We start from the raw sequence: 18,801 nt of genomic DNA, 5'->3' as shown, positions 1-18,801 counted from the left end.
AGCAGCCCGCAAAAAGCGTCCCTCTCATTGAAAACAACTACAGCAAAGCCACCCCAGCTGCTTAACTGCGTCTGATAGGGCCCTAAACCTCTCCCAATTGTACAAAATCGGATAAATGTGTGGATGTTTTGATTTTATATTAATGGATTACTTACAAAGATTCATTGCAATCGTTCATTTTGTGGTTGTTTAAACCCACTAACAAACAAAACAAATAAAAATCTCTACTTAAAATCTTAAAAACCATCAAACAAAACTGACAAATCTAACATTCCTATATCGGACAATAAAAGCGCCCTGTGCTGTAAAGGAAATGTGAGAAATGCAGTAAATGATTGCAGTATAAAAAAGAACACTTTTCATGCAGTTGTAATTATTAAAACTGACAAATTACAGAATTTATAGGCTTATTAACAGCTGACTGCACATATATTTGAATGCATTTCAGAGGGCATGACCGCTGAGAGCACAGGCTGCAGAGCTACACGTATAGTCACATATGGTCGGGATCTCCTCTGGGTGTATTATAAGGATGGAGGCTGTTGGGGAGACTTTGTGTTGGAGGTCATTGGTACCTGCAATGCAGCTCCTTGGGTGTGTGTGTGTGTGTGTGTGTGTGTGTGTGTGTGTGTGTGTGTGTGTGGAGTGGAGGTATTGATAGAAGGAAATATCGCCTCCGGAGCCTCATCGTTAGCTAAAGCGCTCACCCTCGCAGATCTGAGAGACGCATCCTTGTGGTTTGTGTCACCTTTGTGTCCACTGCGCCTCATTTCTCTGCTGTATTTCCATAATCGTTACTCCTGTGTGTTCATGAATATTCAGACGTGTGCTGACATTTGTAGGCCTTTTGTACAATCATGACTTCACACACACAACAGCTACAGGGAATCAGCTACAGGGCATGCTGGTTATGACTTTTCTGGCGAATGAAGTCATCATTTGGTTATTTTTGGGAGTGTTTATCATGCTTGTTTGTGACTTGCTTCTGATAAAAATGTGCCACAAAAAGGAGTTCATGTTTGCTTGTGTATAAATAGCCCTGAAAGTAAGTATAATGTGGGATCTATCTGGTGTGTGACTGACACTGTAATGCCAAAAAGTGCTGTGTAAGTCCAGGAAGAAAAGATAAAGAAAAGGTTGAGGAATAAAAGACATCTGGTGTCAGCGAGGAGAAGCAATAAAGGTACAAGACTGTGAGGTTACAGGAAAGACGGAGAATTCCCGCCAAGTATTTTTTCCATTAAATACAGTCAACAGACTAACCATCCCGTACGTTCGTTTGGCTCTTCTGTCCGGCTGAAAATTCCAGACTAAATCTGGCCTTTTGCATTGTTTCTTTTCTTTTCCCAGGACTGTTTGTGAACTTGGCCTCTAGCCCTCTTTTTCCATTTCCTCACAATAAATAAATACTAATAAACAAAACATTCTCATCTCTCTGACACAGAAAAACCAACACAGTGGGGCCGCAGCTGCTCAAAGGAACTCTAAACAATGTCGCATCGGGAAAAAAAAACAGCTTTTATGGATGATCTCTACTTTGAAAGCCAAGGACAATAAAGCAATTAGATTTCAATGAAAGGTGGATCAAAGTCAGTAAACATAACAGATCCACAAATATAAACTCCAGTAAACACTTTGAATTTACTACACAAAGACTATTCTTAGTATAAATAGCACTGTATTGAGCCATCTTATTCACATTCAAAGTGTATATTACAGTTTGTATTAAAGCCAAAACAAACCAGAAAACCTGAAGATAAAACACTCAGCACCTGGACTGTATCATTGTGTGTAGGCCTGCTGATGATATATGTTTGAACTGGTGAACCGAGCTAATCCTGAACACTGTAAATCCGGCGTCTCGGCTTCTGGCACGGCGGCTGATGTCAAGCTAAATGAATGCTGTGCAGTGCAGCCTAAACTCCCAGCGCTGCACATATGACACTTGCCAGAACAGATTGGACATTTATTAAATGAGTGTCTGCTGTGGCCTCTACTGCTGTTCTTTTTCCTCTCTCACTCGCTCGTAGTCTTTTTTTCTCCTTCTCAGGCGACATTTGTCCACATATTGTGGCCCGGAGATGATTATTGGCTGAAGGATCATGTTGAAGGTCTGTACAGTAGGAGCTGGAAGGGGCTGGTTGATGGAGAGGTGAGGAAATATGAAGTTTAAAGGGAAGAATTTAGCACTGGAAAAATGGATTCTGGACTTCGGCTTTTTTTTGACAGTTTAAGTACCTGACAGACTGGCATAAGTAGATGGTGTGCGTCTGTAGAGAAATGGTGCTCCCCTCACAGCCTAAAAAAACTGAACTAATGACAATAACAGTGCTCCTACACTCTTTGGGATATAAATTTCCAAGATGTTTTCCATCAAATTACACAAAATACACTTTAAAAATCTCTGAAAGAAGTGGCATTCCTTCAGAGAGGAAATTTATGACTGATGGTGTTTTTAGTTCTTGCTTCCTTTCCTTCATGGCACCTCTTAAAAAAAGAGCCAGGGACAATTTTCCATGACATGACTTTGTTATATTTGGGAAGGAAAGTTCATTTGGGGTCGTAAAAGCCCCGGAGCAAAGAAGCAGGAAGCTCCCTATGGTCGGGCAGACTTGGTGCACTGTGAAAAATATCAACTCTTAGAAGTGACTCAAAGCTGTACAGAGACGAACACTCCGATTCATTTTTCAAACAGATGGTAAAATGTTATTTCCTTGATCTTATGTAAGGAATCTGCCTGACTCTGACGCGTTCACAGACCTTGACTGGAAACAGTTCAGTACAGATCCTCACTTAAAAAGAAAGAATTGATGTATAAAAGATGCTAATACAGAATTAGATCAGGTGATTTTTGAAGCAAAAATATATATATAAAAATTGGGGCGCCAGTTTAGCTCAGCAGTTAAAACACACGCTCCATGTACAGAGGCATGGTCCTCAACACAGCAGCCCTAGGCTGCGACCCTCGGCCCTTGGCTGCCTGTCATCCCCACTCTCTCTTCCCATATTTCCAATTCTATCCACTGTCCTGTCAATAAAGGCAAAAGGCAAAAATTATAAGCTTTAAAAAAAAAATAAAAAAGATGTTTAAGGGCCTGTGTCCACTACGCTGGCAGCGCCCACAACCTCAACTTCAGAGCTCTTTGCACCGGCGCTTACTGTTGCTAGGTTACGACAGTTGTTTCTTGTCTTTGTTGTAGTTTTAATTCAAGAACATTTTTACTAAGAAAACATCAAAACAATGGAAAGGGATCATGTCCTGGCATTAGCAGAAGCTCTACACCTGGAAATTGTACCCTCGAAAAAACGAAACTATACGCTTGCCCTCCACCATTGTTGTTGACAAAGTTGATATCTGTCCCGACCCTTCTTGATTCTGATTGGTTGGTGAGTGAATTGAGGAGTCTTTTCAATCAAACCAACACCTCACAAGGTTTATTTACTGAATAGTATACCACCGTTTTCTTAAAATGAATGATTATGACATAATAAGGGAGAAAAGCCTGGCCGCTTGCAATACATAATGAATAGGGGCAAATTTTCAGCCTTGTGAGTTCATGTTCAGTGGGTATGCAGCATTACACTGAGGGTGTTTTAGTGCTGAGGACGCTGAGCGCTGAAAACACTGAACTGCATTGGTGTTGAATAGAAAAACGCTGTTAGTGACACAGGCCTAAATTACAACATTTGTATAGAATCAACACAATAAATCTAAATTATGAATACAGTGTAAACCACTTATAGTGATCACAGATAAACTGCTTACATGGATCAAAAAGCTTAGGACACAATCCTTCCTATAGAAATGTTGAAATAACTGAATTTAGTGATCAAAAATATGTTGTCATGTATGATAAAAATCTAAAATATAGTAACTGACTACCTGAGGTTGGTGCTGCACGCACATTTAAACTATGGCTGGAAAAAAGGGCTATTTTTTCTTTCTACTTAAACTCAACTCAACTCAAAGCTCATGACAAACTGCCAACAATGAAAAAGTGGCAGCTGCTAGTGATAAAGACAGAAAACAAACATGCACTGGGAGAGCACCTGTCGCCCTCATCAACTTAATTGATTATGCCGGGTCACATTTTGGTAAATGAGTGGGTAAGGCTTATACAGTCATTTCATTTGTACATTTGAAACAGCTGTATTGAAACTGTCAAAGAGACGCAGTTTGTTTCATTACTTTACGTTCAAGTCAGAAGTACACAAATGTCAGATGGTAACCTGCATGTGAAATCCATTTCACCCAAACAGACGTGATCACTTTAAGCAGATTCCACAGTATATAAATAACATAATATTAAAATAAATTCAGTGCTAAGAGCTGTGATAACTCCTAAAAAAAAGGGCCAAGGCACTTTTGGTGCTTTTCTCTCCACATTTCTGGGCTATTCAGGGTACGTGGGAGCTGATGTGATGCAACATGGACAGAGGAGGACTCTGGCACACCAAAAGAGGATCCTGGTGTAAGAATTGTGTTTGAGGGATGAAACCTTATCATTGTGAGAACACTCGGTTACTTTGTCTCTGCCTGCCTGGACATTCAAGGCTCAGTGTGAGATTAAGCACCTGCAGTGTCAACCTGGCTAAAACCAACACAGTCAGACGACAAAGGAGCCTTTGTGACAGGTGTCACTGAGGCAGCCATGATGTTTGGCCTAAAGCACCTCAGTGTTGAGTAAAATGGGAGAGCTGATCTATCACCAGCTCCCTGTTAGTGTCGCTGGAAGAAAAACAATATCTGGAGCCATTTTAGGAGGAGATCATATAAATCTTTTATATTTTCATGAAAATAAATGTTTTTTCCTCCTCCCTCTCTTTAAACACTGTGACACAGCAGTGACACTTCTTGGTACATTTCTGGTACACTGCTCACAATTTGTTTCTGATTTATAACATTTTTTGTCCACTCATAGATCCTAGACTCTGCATGGCTTAAGAATGACTACGCTAAAACTTGCAGCACAAGTGAATGTGTAGGGAAATGGGGATGCAGAAGTTAATGTTGCATATTTTGCTGATATTGACTTCCAGCCTGCTGACAGCAGCAGAAGCTGTGTGGGAGATGAGCTCTATCTGTAACGGATGGTTTTGAGAGTTGACCTTTGAGTTCTCATTTGAACACGCAGGAGAAATTCCCACACACACGCCCATAACCATCAATTCTCATCCTCACATTGGATACATGCGTTTAAGCTAGCAAGATGAGCAACAACCGAGCAGACTGAAAATAACATCCATGACTGTTGGATTTATCTGGTGTGCTCATATTTGAGGAGGATTTCGGGAGTGTATACTTAGAGAACATGGCTATCACAACTAAATCACATAGTAGGAGACTGCCAGCTTTGTGTGATTACAAACATTTTCTTTGCTCCAAATTACAGCTGATTAGTCCCTACTTTGTCATGACTAAAGACCCGCTAATGTTAAAATCAGGTTTTTAACCTTGTAAACATCCATGTGGTGTTTTTCATGTGCTACAAGACATATCAGGGACAACATAAGCAGTCATCTCCATGGCTGCTTTAAAACTGCAGTGTACCAAGGACAGGCTGAACAACACGTTTTAAGATTGGCAGGTTTGAGACGTCACAAACCTAAGGCGCCAATCCTGTTAATGGATGGGGTGACACTATGCCTATCATAATGTGCAACCTTTGCAACCACTTCGGCGATGCGCAAGCCAGCTGTAACCATCATCGTAATTTTTGCGAACTCACTACTGACTACTAACATTAACGTTACTACTAGTAATTACTACATTTCAAGCTAGCTAAGTTTCAACAAGTTGCCACTAAACGATGGCAGAGACGGGTTTTGTTTTCACGACGGATGGACGGTTGGAAATTTGCATAGTGGGTGGCGACTAGGTAGATTCAGGAATTTTTAATGAGGGACAAGGAGGAGATCCCTTGGGATGATTTTTACAAGGTAATTAAAGGTATTTTGCAGAAAAAACATATAAGACACTATTTCTAATTTTAAGCAGAGCATTTTATGTGTCTTAAAACACGACTGGAGCTGGTCTTTAAGCAACAAGAGGGATGTTTGTCAAACTCAATCAAGTGACAACCACCAAAGTTTGAATGTAGGAGCCATTAGAAAAGTACTGTGATGTGAGGATTTCCAAACCTTTACTGATTTTTGAAAATGTAGGACACCACATATGATGATGGATTGAACAGATTTTCAGGAGCACAACAGACTACTTCAAGTCAAGATGCAGGACTTGTGTTATCAAATGTGACTTCAGAAAAAAACAAACACTAAAGCCTACTGTCATTGTAAGAAAGTTTCCCTTGTGTGTGCTGTGATTTGCAACAAAAAACTACATTAAAAAAGGAAAAAGACTGTGGCTGAAGTCATGGCTGAGGAGAGAGAAGCGTGGTTTATACATTGTTGTATCTAAGGTGATAAGGAGAAATTAAAAGTAAGCAGGTTTCTGTTGCTTTCTGATGACATGGCTCTCATTGGTTAATGCAGATTTCTGCTCGTTGTTCCATAATTGTTACTTTCACCCAGCAGGGTTTGTGTTTTTGATTCAGTTGGTTACATTAAGATAATGTCTCTCAGCATCTCACACTTCAGCATCATTTGGAAAGATAATCAGTTTCAACACCGTTGAATCTTGAACACCTCTCTGATTGTCAGGACGGTGCAGAACAGAGCAAAAACCTGCCAAATTATTTGAAGTGTGATGCATAAGATTCACTCCAATAATCCCGCTGGATGTTGACTTCAATAAAATCACAAGTATACCGATGGAAGTGGCAAGCTTTTTTTTTTTAAACCTCCTTATCATGTGTCAACTGTGTCACCGTCCATGCTTTAAAATGTAATAGCAGAAAGTTGTGCATGTGATCTTTACTCACAGTTTGTTTCCTTTGAGGGCAGCGTGGTGCAGCAGGTTGAAGCCTCTGTGGTTCTGCTGGGTGAAGTCGATGTTGGGCACCAAAACCAAGATCTCGATGATGTTGCGGAAATCTTTAGCGATGGCATCATGGAGCGGTGTGTCCCCGTATGAATCCTGATTGGAGGAGAAAAAGGGAAAAAGGTTCAGTAAGGGAGGCTATTAAACATATTGGGCCTAAACAAGTTTTGCAGGTTTTGGAGCCTTTTCTTGATGCTTGTTGAGACATGATGCAACAAAAAACATTTTAAATTTGTAATGATGGCAACTGTACGAATCACAGTGTCTTAGTACAGGGGACTAGGGAATACAACTTTGTTCCCAAAAAAGCTTCATAGATCACTGAATATTTGCAACATATATTTGTTAAATCTGTAACTATGTCATGATTTGTTTGTAAAAATTTGTTGTAATCCCAAAATCTAGACTGTGTTTACTATTTTTGGGTATATATTAATAGTGTGTCTCAGTCTATTCTGATTGTAAGTAGCACAAACAAAAACAAACTCTGGGCTGCTTCTCCTTGAAGTGCTTTTAGATGAGTAGCCACTCTACTCAAGCAGAATTAATATGCAGATAGTGAATTCCAGGCCTGGTTGCAGGCATGTTAGACAGTCTGGAAACACCGTAAAGAGACGCTAAACCCCCTTAATGAGGCTGAGGAAGAAGTAAAAGCAAGATCACACTCAAATACTATAAATATTTCAATTTGTTTACAACTGCTTTGAAAGGGGAAATGTTTGAGTTCCTTCTGACATGTGCGTAGAGAGCAATGACAAAGAAGCTCATTTAATGGCTGCTCAGGTCACTGGCTACATGCTAAGCTAACTTTACACATGCCCTGACCAGTGACCGAGCCAGAAAGCAGATGATAAGGTTTTACACTATGAAAAAAATTTATTTGCAGCCTAGCTCCTGTATGCCATCGCCAAGTCAAGTTACAGTAACATCCATGAGTGTTTCCCATAGAATGACAGTGTTACTCTGGTCTTCATGGGAGACAGTGGATAGTGTTGTAAAAAATATTGCAAAGAATACATTACCCTACAAAACAACCATTGCAAAAGAAGGCCTTAAAGCCGAGAGGTAAAAAAAAAACTAATTTACAGAATATCTATCTGTGCTTCTCTGCAGAGCATACAATTGTCAGTAGACCCTTCTTGTGACAGCAGAGCAAACAGGTACATCTGGGGTAGAGCAAGAGGAGACTGTCAACATGAATAGCGGATGGCGTCTGTGACAGTTAATAAAAATAAAACAGATGTAATCAAATTTGGTCCAAGCATTGCTGAGATATCGCATTTGACCCTTTGAGCTTCTGTAAAAAGAGCCATCACTTCATAAATGTATCCGATCAGGCATTTGTGTAAGATTTTATCCCAATTAGTGAATGAATTCTTGCATTATGGCTGTAAATGTTTTTGAGAGAGTGATCTTGAGCGTAGACCTTTAACCACCAAATGGTGATCAGTAATTACTTGAGTTTTAGTCGAGGTTTGTGCAAAATGTAAGAAGATTTCCACAAGGTGTCTCTGACATATTGGACTAACAAGAATGCAACTGAAGGGCAGACAGTCAGACAGACGGGTGGGTGGACACCACCATCCATAATGCCTCCAGCCACAGTTATCACCAGCACAGAAGAAAAATACTTCAAGTTTATATAATTCTATGCTAGAATATTCAGAGATATTCATCCATGATTTTGCAGAAGACAAACCATTCACTGAACCGTACTCTCTTATCATACATAGCACAAACATTAGCAAATCGATAAGCTAATCATTTCATGTTTACAAAATCAAAGCTACAATGCACTGATACTGAAACTACGCTACCACAGAGCTGGTTTCCATTTGTTCTTTTTTACACAGTGCAAAATCAATCAAGAACAGTAAGGGGTGAAAAACTGAACAACATTGTTAAGAAAGACAAGCATCAAAATCTTCACTAGGGTTTGTATGGGAACAAGTATTTAGGCACTTTTACCTGGAGATTGACGTCAGCTGAATGTTCAGTCAGCACGCGCACCACGTCTGTGAAGCCCTTGTTGACGGCAATGTGGAGCGCCGTGCACATGGAGTTGTTCAGGAGGTTGACATTTGCCCCTTTGCTCAACAGCAGCCGTGTGATCTCTGCCTGATTACTACACAACAAGACAAAGACGCATACACAGATTATTTCTAATTGCCATTCCCTTCCATTGAGTGATTTTAACCAGTCCACAACATCTCAAATGCAAATCCTTAATACCTACTGGGGGCTACAAAAAGGCAAAGGGTTGCATTGTAAGTCAAACAAACTTAGCAGTAAAACAAAGTTAATTTCATGTATAAATTCCAGAGGAGATTTTGTGAAATGCTGACTTCCTGATTATGTGTTAATGTGTTTAGGGGAGAGGATGTAGCTGGCTGATTAGACAAACACTCTAATGCTATCCCTTCTGTGAATGGATTATCACATTACGAGGAAAGAGACACGCAAGCGCTCTTATGTACTGTCTATCTGTCAGTCTCCAGGATCTTCTTGAGAGCTGCACGTGTATGTGTGTTTCTTTTGCCCCTTTGTACATTCAAATGTGTGTGTGTGTGTGTGTGCAGGAAAACTGCCTGCATGCATCCTCACCCGAAAGCAGTGTAGTGCAATGCCGTGTCTCCATCTTCATCCTTGACCTCGATGGAGCCGTTGGCCTGCAGAAGGGCCTTCACCACCTCCATGTGGCCTTGGTGTGCAGCCACCTGCAGTGCAGTCTTCCCCTGGTTCTTTATATCCACCTGCCAAGAACACAAAAGTAGATTCATTAGAGGCGATGATGGCCTACACACTGACAAAGCGGAACACAGACTGGCTGAAGCTAATCTGTGCATGGACTACAACAACAACAATGTTCGTCATACATTGTTAGGCTCATAATCCTTATTAGTAGTGTGGTCATCACACGACTGTTGTAATGTAGTCAAGAAGATAACAAAGAAAGTACTTATAATTTACTTTTACATATTTAAGTTATTCTTTTTCTATAACTAAAAAAATAATCACCAATATCATTATTTATTTCAATATGCTTAAGTCGTATGTAAGTGCAATCAAAAAATCTGTTTATTACAATCTTTTATCTAAGCAGGTCACAGCACTTTGTTGCCTAAATAAAAAAAGTGTATATGATGAACATTTATGTATGTTTTAGAAAAACAATCAAACTCCATTTAGGTTTTGTAGCCTGACTAAAGTTAGCATTACACGTAAAAGCTTAATTAGCACTGACTTCAAACTGAATATGCAGACTTTTGCTTTTACCAGAAAACTTCCCTGGGCTATAAGAACATTAGTTTTATATCTTTTGGTTAAGATTTTTTATTTAAAATTAAATTTGTGTACTGATGACTGTCGGGCCGGCTCTCAAGATACGTTTAAAACAGCATCTACTCAGTTGCTTTGCCAGCTATAGTTCTCTTCCTCATATCTTAGGTTGATTAAGTTACTCATTACTCTTTTGTTCTACCACCTCCCCCAACCTTTGATTTCTAATAGTATTAATAAAGTAATAATACAGCACTATATAATAATATGTCTAACAATATTGTGACCCAATAAGACAAGGAATGGCAGTCAGTGAATTGGATGTCTTTATCTTGCTCACTAAATCACTCTGGCCCTTAAATTCTCCACCCCCTGTCTTGGTGTCCTGGTGGGAAGAGCTCTTGGAACGGGCAGTGGACTGCAGCAAAGAGAAGGAGTGCTGCACTAACCTTGTCAGGATACTTCTGCACCAACTCCCGCACTTTGTTGGCACTGCCGTGTGCTGCCTCAATCACCAGCCGGCTGGGATTGTCCTGCTCTGTAGACTGAGACAGCAGCTTCTCCAACACTGAGATAACAGTACCTGTATGGAGACACAGGCAGATGGAGAGAGAGGGGTGAAAGGGAGAGGTAGAAAATAGAGGAGAGAGAGGGGAGACAGAAGGATTAATTTAGCTTAATCAGGCTAACAACATGATCTGAAATAGTGTCAAGAGCCCTCCAGAGGGCCAAAATCCAACCACAAACACATGTGGGTTAAAGGCTTTTTGTCAAAGCTGAGCTCAATGCAAAACCAGGGGAATGAGTCAAAATGTCCCCCCATGCAGTGTAATCTGAGCACATACACATTCACAAACAAACACACAACTCTGTTGTCAACCTCAGCTGAAGTGAACACATGCACACAGCAGATTTAGTCATGATTAAAAGGCTGCTGAAATAATGACAAATGTCTGCTGAGCTGCCAAAGCCTCTCTCTGTCAACATGCAGGATCATGACACGCCACAGAGAGGAACATTTCAGGAAATGAAGCCCAGTACACACAATGCTGAAAAAAAGACAAAAGAATTGTTGTGACTGTGGCCATGAATGTCACACAGTTGTAGCCTTGTGTGAACACACTCATGGCAGAGTTGGAATGAGAGGGGGAAAGGATGAATGAATGCATGCAGAAGTTAAAGCTGGAGCTGGAGTGTTAAAGATGAGCCCCCTCGTCCCGGCAGAGGCCTTACTTCCAGATTCGTTGGGGTTCTCTGCTGTCATAAGGTTGGCGTCCACCTCCACAGGCTGGGCCGAGAGGCATGCTGGGTTGAACGTCCACGTCTGGCCTCCAAATGCCACCCGTAGGTCACCATCCGCATATACTTTCAAAACCTTCCCAACCTGGCCGAGCACCTGGGAAAAAACAGTAAGTAAGATGTGTACATATGTTTGGGTAAGAACGGGTCTTTATCAGGACAAATTCCTGTTCCTCTTCAGTCTTAACTAAATATAAACAAGGCCACATTTAGGGAAATGGTTTTAAACTTGATGACTTCCTCCACTTTTTTAGGAAGTAGGTCACTCTTAAGTCGGGGGGGTGTCTGCCAAAAGAAGGCTTTACTTAACCAAGTGACATCTACACAGAGAGGAAGTAACTTTAACATACTAAAAAACAGAGGTCAGAAAAAAGTTTCATTGTTTCATACACTACCAGTCAAACGTTCGGACACATTTTCTCATACAAGTGAATGGGAAAGTGTGTCCAAACTTTTAGTAGTAGTGTAGGTCAAAATCAAGTTTGGTCATGATATCCCAAGCTCCTACCAACAACCCACAAGTGAGTTCTATAAGTTAGCATAGTCAATAAACTGGGTAAATTATAAATAATAAAGCTAATTCAAAGGCTAAAGTCCAAGTAAAGCCACAAGATACTGGTGTGAAAATCAAAGTGTAGTCAACTCCAAAGTCATCAAAGATTGAGGGAGAAATTCACAATGATTGAACCACGGCCGCCGATAGCTCCATAAATTGAGCGTCATTTGCACCCGCTACCTGCTCCGTCTCAAGGTCAGATACACACAGCAGATTACACTGATGATATATTCATTTAGCAGAAGCATGCCGTTTACTTTTATTTTGTATCTGATTGTGGAGAGAAGCAGTCTGCACCTCCACTCTCTGCTGCTCGGTGCTGCGCTCTCATGCACACGGACGGATCGCAACTCTGTCCACAGACTGATAATGAACAGGGAGAGGAGGGGGCAGCGCTTTTAACAGTTTATTGTTAAGCCCAGACTCGACAGGTGTTTTACGAGTTTCAATGTCTGTAGCGCAGCTTAAATTTTTAAACAAGCGTGCAATAGCAGCGAGTCCATATAATAATTCCTGTCATGTGTGATGGCTTTTTGATCACACGAAAGGTGGAACTGTCGTCATGATCAGTGGAAATTCTGAGCGTGACAGCAATTACAATATTGCGCCGCAGTTACCACCAGCTTTCTGCAGATAGTAATATTTTCACTCGAACTGTGCGGTGCTGTTAGCATTGGCATTTGTGAATTAAGTTTTTTGCCACAAAGCTCATTTACATAGAAATATGTCCCAAATGTCTGCATAATGACTCGTTTAAATACACACAAACAGAATCGGAGCACAGAGACGCTGTTTGCTCTGCACTGTTTGGGGTGCATTTAACCCTTTGTGTGTGCTTCGAGAATGAGTCTTTTTGTGTCATTTGCACAAGTTTAGCGGGCGCAGAAGCCGTGCAATCCTTTAGTGAATTCCACCCTTAGTCTTTAGATTCATGACCCAAGTCTGACTAAAGTCTAAGTCCCTTGACACAAGTCAACACCTCTGCTTGATGCCTTTGTATCTAATGCTATAAGAGTTAATGAAGCTAAATGAGCGTACAGGAGCCATGCTGTCTGTCCACTCTCCATGGCCAGCCTGCAGTCTCTTCACGCTCTCCATGTCCTCCAGCACTCTCACTAGTTCTCCGACTCCAAAAGTGTTCACCTTGTGGAAGGAAAGATGGACAATCAGCTAGCAGTTTTGTTAAACAATAAAAATTAGCTCAGAACCAGCAGAGAATCCATGTAAGATCCTCGGAGTAGTACCTTGGTGAGGGCCCCAGGATGGAAAGTCCAGCGGATGTTGTTGCTGTACTGGACTCGTACATCTCCTCGGTCAGTGATTCTATGAACAGTCCCGATCCGGCAAATGTACTGCAAACACAAATAGACTGTGTCACCCTGGGTCTGCCTCTGCATTGCTGTGACCTTAATGTTCCCTTTAGCAGCTGTGATTTGAGAGCTGGATGCTCTGTTTCTTTTCACTCTGCTGAACGCCAACGTCCATCTGAGCCACTTATATAAATATTCTGTACGGTTCGAGAGGACACATGTGTTTTGTCTGTGAGGCTATGTTTGTCCAATACATAAAGAGCACATTGTATGGGCACAGTACAAAGAGGTCATTGTCAGTAGTGTGGAGAAACAGGGGAAGTTCATTTTGTACCTCTACATTACAGAAGAACTCAACAGGGAGATGATTAAAGCTGTCTATTGTTAAAATGTTTTTCTTCCTGACTTTAATACCTCTGCCATTTTGGGGTTCCAGCCTCCGTGGCCCTCTTGCATCTGTCTCAGGATGTCCACCTCCAAGAGACACTTGACCTTGTCCCCCTGCTGGAAAGAGTGGCCGTCGGCACTCTCCTGGCGCTGCAGCTCTGCGTGCTCTCCTGTGTTAACATCGACAAATACTTAATACTTATCCAAAGCCTACGACAACAGAAGTTGAATTTAAAGTCTGCATTTATAATTGTTTTGTCGCCTTTCATATTTACATTATTGTAAAAAAGCATCAAAAAACAGTAACAATAACACAGGGCTTCCATTAAGGCACCCACTGACACATCAAACAGAAATTATTTATACATTAAGGATGACGTGGAGGGCTAAACTCCATATATTCATGGTGTTAAGAGACGAGTACTTTCCCCTAAAAGCCCTTTTATCGATTTGTATATATTGTTTTATTCTATTTTATTATTCCTGATTATCTTTTAATGTTTTATAAGCTTATTTATTTATTTATTCCATTTAATTTAATTGTCTTATTCTTTGATACCTTTATCCTACCTCCTGTGTTTCCTCATTACAAAAACATGATTGTGTTTCCTCTGTCAGTTTCCTGTTTTACCAAGTCCATATTTATTACATTCTTTTTTGTGAGGTGGGGATGATTATATTGTTTTTATTGATTTTCTGTCTTTGTCAAGCACTTTGTGTTACATTACTGTTGTATGAAAAGTGCTATACAAATAAAGTCTGATTGATTGATAAAAGTGAGAAGATCCCCAGTCCACTCAGTGTCAGTCGATTTTCTCCACTTTTGTTTTTACATCATAACGACTCCATCAATGATCCTTTCAGTGATCTTTGTTCATGAGCTTTTAACTGGGAGCAGTACTATATGCAGAGGTCTCCTCTCCAAAACAGAAAGACCCATTATAGAAGAACTCTAAATTGGAAGAACTTTCATTAAACCAGTTATACGCTCATTAAACCGGTGATTAAAACCAGCTGAATACTGAAAGTTCGAAATGATGTTTCGTTGCAAGACGAGCTGGTGCTACCTTTAGCTCATTAGCTAACAATAACTCTTTATCCAGTTAAATGAAATAGTTAAAAACGACAATGACATGACAGGGCTGGAGATGTTCCTCATCTCACAGGTATAACATGAGAGTCCTAACAGGGCTAACATTTGGGTTTGGTAATATTTGAAATGTTAGTATTTAACAGCCAAATTTGATTCAATTGTGTGTCAGATACTGCCTTAGTAGGGACTGAAAGAACCAGAAACAGATTTGCATTTATGAAGGCCAATGTCTGTCAAATATAGGCCTACTGCTTCACTCCTAATCAAACCTCCTTAAACAACAGAAAAACAAGTACTGATGTCTGTATGAGAAATGCAAAATTGGAAAAATAAATGTGTCAATCTTACCTAATTTGGGTAGGTGGTCTTTGTAATAGAAGCCTCCTTGGCCGTCAGACACGTATTTGAGGTCTACCTTTCCTTTGTGTCCCATTCGGTAGACATTGGTGGTTCCATTAGACCAGGTGACACTGGCTACGCTGCGACCAGACTCTGTATCCCAGCCACGAATGTCCACTACCTTCCCAACCTTACCCTCCCCGCCTAAACACGCACATAAATAAACAAACAAATATGCAAGAAAACAATAATGCATCATTATCATCAGCACTGGGAAAAGGGGGAGAAAAAATATTAGCTCATTGAAAAGGAAAAAGTCATTAGGTAAAGAGGTTGGTGTGTTTTTGATTGGGAGAAAAATGTGTGAAGAAATGAGCCCACATGTAATCATGCAAGGTAGAATTTGACAAGCACAATGTAAACATGTGAGACAAATGAGATGACAGACACCAAGGTGTGAAGGAGACAGTTTTCCCTGTAGGAGCATGAGCTGCCGAGCATGAAACTCCTTCTGTTAGATTGAGAGCCAGCTCAGTCCTTTTTGAGTCTCTTCACCAAAACACTATTCCTCTTCTTGATTCAAATACAGAAGCATCCAAGAAACAACCAGCATCTAACAGTAAGACATACCCACACCATATTACTATTATGAATGCTGAATTACACAATATTTTAAAATCTATACATCAGGTTTGGTGATGTAAGAGAGTCCTTGTTAAGCCTTTTAACTCATCAAGCTGCCCCAGTACATGACCACACCAACTAAACCAGTGACCCGAAAGACTACATGGCGGGCCAGGGGTTTCTGAGCATGCTCAGAGCTTCCTGTAAGCACTTACCGCGTACAGCATTTAAGCCTGATGAGTGACTTAACCAAACCCCAGGGCGTTGAATTCAAAGACACCAAAAGGACATTTTGACTCATTCGCTTTAGCCCAGAAAAAGGGAGCGTTGCTATTCTAAGAGACAAATATGACCCCAGACCAGGAAGCATATAGAGAAATATAAGCATCCCCTCTTTCCCTAAAGAGAACATTCAAGGGCTTCAGTGTAGCCCACTGATGTGGAAGATGCTCTCTATTACAGTTTAAAATGTTCAAATGTCAACCAGCCCAGACGGTTTTATTTTTCAAAACAGCTTTGACTTTGTCACTTTAAAACTGCAGACATTAATGGATGACACAAAACACCTTTTGCAACTTCCTCAACACCTGCAACACAGTCTGTATCTTAAGTAAAGTGGCCTCTCAGTTTATGCCACCACACAGGGCTGGAAAAAGACAAACAAAGAACGTAAACGTTACAAGGACCCTGCAAAGACACACACAGACATGCACATCTGTGGAACAGACTCAGATGAGTCACCAGCAACATAAGCGCACACAGACACATGCTAACAAGACATTTCGAGGGTTAATGAGACGTGAGGTTAGAATGTTATTATGGGTTGTGGATGGTGAAACACTTTGAAGAGGTACAGCTTCATGCTCAAGAAGGTAGGGGGGCCTGCTGAGTTGGCAGAGCAGTGTTAGTGTTTTAAAAGAGTCCACCCCGCAGCACCACCACTCACCGTCTTGGTTTCCCCAGTCCCAGTCAGGTCCACGAACCACTTTAACCCCCTGGAAGATTCCTTTGAGGATGATCCGTGGGAGGTTCTGCCTCGGTGCCAAGCTCACTCTGTGATAAGAGCATGAAGACAAAGCTGAACAAACTGCTCCACGGACCATAAGATAATGTCAAGACCTGTCAGGAAATCCTAAATACACCACTTCGTCCCAATATACACATTCAAAGGACCAACAAATAAAAGCCTGTTCCCTTTAACTCTCTGCCAATGGGAAACCAGAATTACACCATAGCATATTACATAAAGACATTTACTACAATATATATGATTTAATATAAGGGATGCCAAACATCTGTCGGCCATGTTATTGATTAATAATCAATTAATCGTTACAGAATCATCACATATACCCTTGATGGTCCGTGAACATAGGCTGTATTTGCTGCACAATACATATTAATTTGTAATGTGCATCATATATCAAATCAACAAAAGACTGTTTTCAAGCAAAGTTCCTAAAACAGAGACCATTAAGAGATATAGTGCTGTGTATTGGCAAAAATCTGTTAATACACAGCTATCATGATACAGAGGTTATGATTTAATATATTTAAATACTTTAAGCAAGGAGATATATTGATGTTTTTTAAATCTTATTGTAGAGTAATAATAAAACACCACAAGACGCATAAAATGTCAGTAAGAATAGATCACCAGTTTCTGAATTTGTATTTATCACAGCCCCTGAAGTGTCCAGGGTTCAAGTTTCTTTTTTTGTCTGAGCAAAGGAATTCATATTTGTGTATATCAATGAAAAATATCAAATCTTTGAGTGTAAACTATTAACAAAAAATTCATAAAGTGTCTCTGGGAATCGATATACAATATTGTGATACTCAAGTGTAGGGAAATATCTCTGGCCCCTAAATAGTGACCAACTAAAACTGGTGACCCAAATTGATTTTGTTTATATTAAACACAATTTCATGATTTCTTATTAAATTGTGAAAAAAAATCATAATGTGTATTTAAACACTTTATTTCCTTCCTAACAAAGCTAACAAAGCTCTGTAAAATGTTTCAGGAATGCTTTTAAACCTGAATGGTTAAATTCACTTTACTATCCTCTTGAATCAGAACAGTGCTTCCTGTTTCATGTCTCCCTGTGCTCCAGATATAAGTGTGGGTTGTAGAGTATGACAGCCTCTAAGGACCACACGCATAGTTCAGTTCTTCTGCCCTCAAACCATCAATATTGATATAGATACGTTTCCAAGCCCCACCGCCTGACAGGGGATTTCTAAGTCGGCTGAACATTGTCTATATAGTGGTGCTTCCACAAGGAGTCAAGAGATAAGAAGGATACTGCACTTAAGACGAGGTCTTTTTTTCTGAGAGGATTTCAGGACTGTGAAACTAAAGTAAAAGCAATGAGGAAACTATGCACACTAACATCAGAGTCAACACCTTCTATCTAGCACACTGACCGACAACTTCGACAGAAAATGACAGATTGAGACCCTCAGGTGAGACAGTCATATCCTCAATATCCGACATACCTTATTGTAAAGATTTGATCAGATCTTGGGGCAAAGGAGCTGCCTATTCCCATACTTTCTTGACGAGATCAAAGCCCAGCTTCCGTTCAACCCGAACAGCTTTTCGGATTGACTCAAAGTCATATAAAATCCAGCGTGATCACAAGAAAAAGAGCCTTGGGAGAGCCGTCGTCCTCAGGGAGCCTCATGGAGGCTTTGCTGCCCTTACATGTCTCTCTCGCGATGGGGTTTTACTCAAAGTTAGCCTCTGTTAACTTCATCCCCTGTCACCAGCCGGATTTTCCAGGTTCCCTGGTGCTACAGCAGGAAACAGCAGCATATCAGGCTCTTCGAGCCAACAAACAGTAAATCTCAGCGTGGGACTGAGCCTGAACAGGTCTGTGCTGAGAACCGTGAGTATCTAAGTACACGGCTTTGAGCCTAATCCCTGGAAAGCAGAGCTATCTGACAGCAGGCCACCTCAGGGCAGAGC

At 40.7% G+C, this 18,801-nt stretch overlaps 1 protein-coding gene across 2 annotated transcripts in view; it reads right to left on the bottom strand.

Annotated features, from left to right (window-relative positions):
* mib2 (MIB E3 ubiquitin protein ligase 2) overlaps positions 1 to 18,801 on the bottom strand; it is a 50,030-nt gene that overhangs the window by 10,333 nt on the left and 20,896 nt on the right. For both annotated transcript variants that reach the window (XM_069660204.1, XM_069660203.1), the window contains exons 4-13: positions 16,774 to 16,880; positions 15,213 to 15,407; positions 13,799 to 13,941; positions 13,319 to 13,426; positions 13,113 to 13,217; positions 11,453 to 11,615; positions 10,669 to 10,802; positions 9,545 to 9,693; positions 8,909 to 9,065; positions 6,882 to 7,036 (exon numbers count right to left, since the gene is read on the bottom strand). In XM_069660204.1, coding sequence (XP_069516305.1) covers positions 6,882 to 7,036; positions 8,909 to 9,065; positions 9,545 to 9,693; positions 10,669 to 10,802; positions 11,453 to 11,615; positions 13,113 to 13,217; positions 13,319 to 13,426; positions 13,799 to 13,941; positions 15,213 to 15,407; positions 16,774 to 16,880 — 1,416 coding nt within the window. The remainder of the gene's footprint in view (positions 1 to 6,881; positions 7,037 to 8,908; positions 9,066 to 9,544; positions 9,694 to 10,668; positions 10,803 to 11,452; positions 11,616 to 13,112; positions 13,218 to 13,318; positions 13,427 to 13,798; positions 13,942 to 15,212; positions 15,408 to 16,773; positions 16,881 to 18,801) is intronic.

This window comes from Semicossyphus pulcher, unplaced genomic scaffold, assembly GCF_022749685.1.
Source record: "Semicossyphus pulcher isolate SPU_LCO1_2020_fin unplaced genomic scaffold, fSemPul1.0.p SCAF_13, whole genome shotgun sequence".
Classification (NCBI taxonomy): Eukaryota; Metazoa; Chordata; class Actinopteri; order Labriformes; family Labridae; genus Semicossyphus; species Semicossyphus pulcher.
Note: the sequence above shows the minus strand (reverse complement) of the source record. Positions and strands in the feature narration are given on the sequence as shown.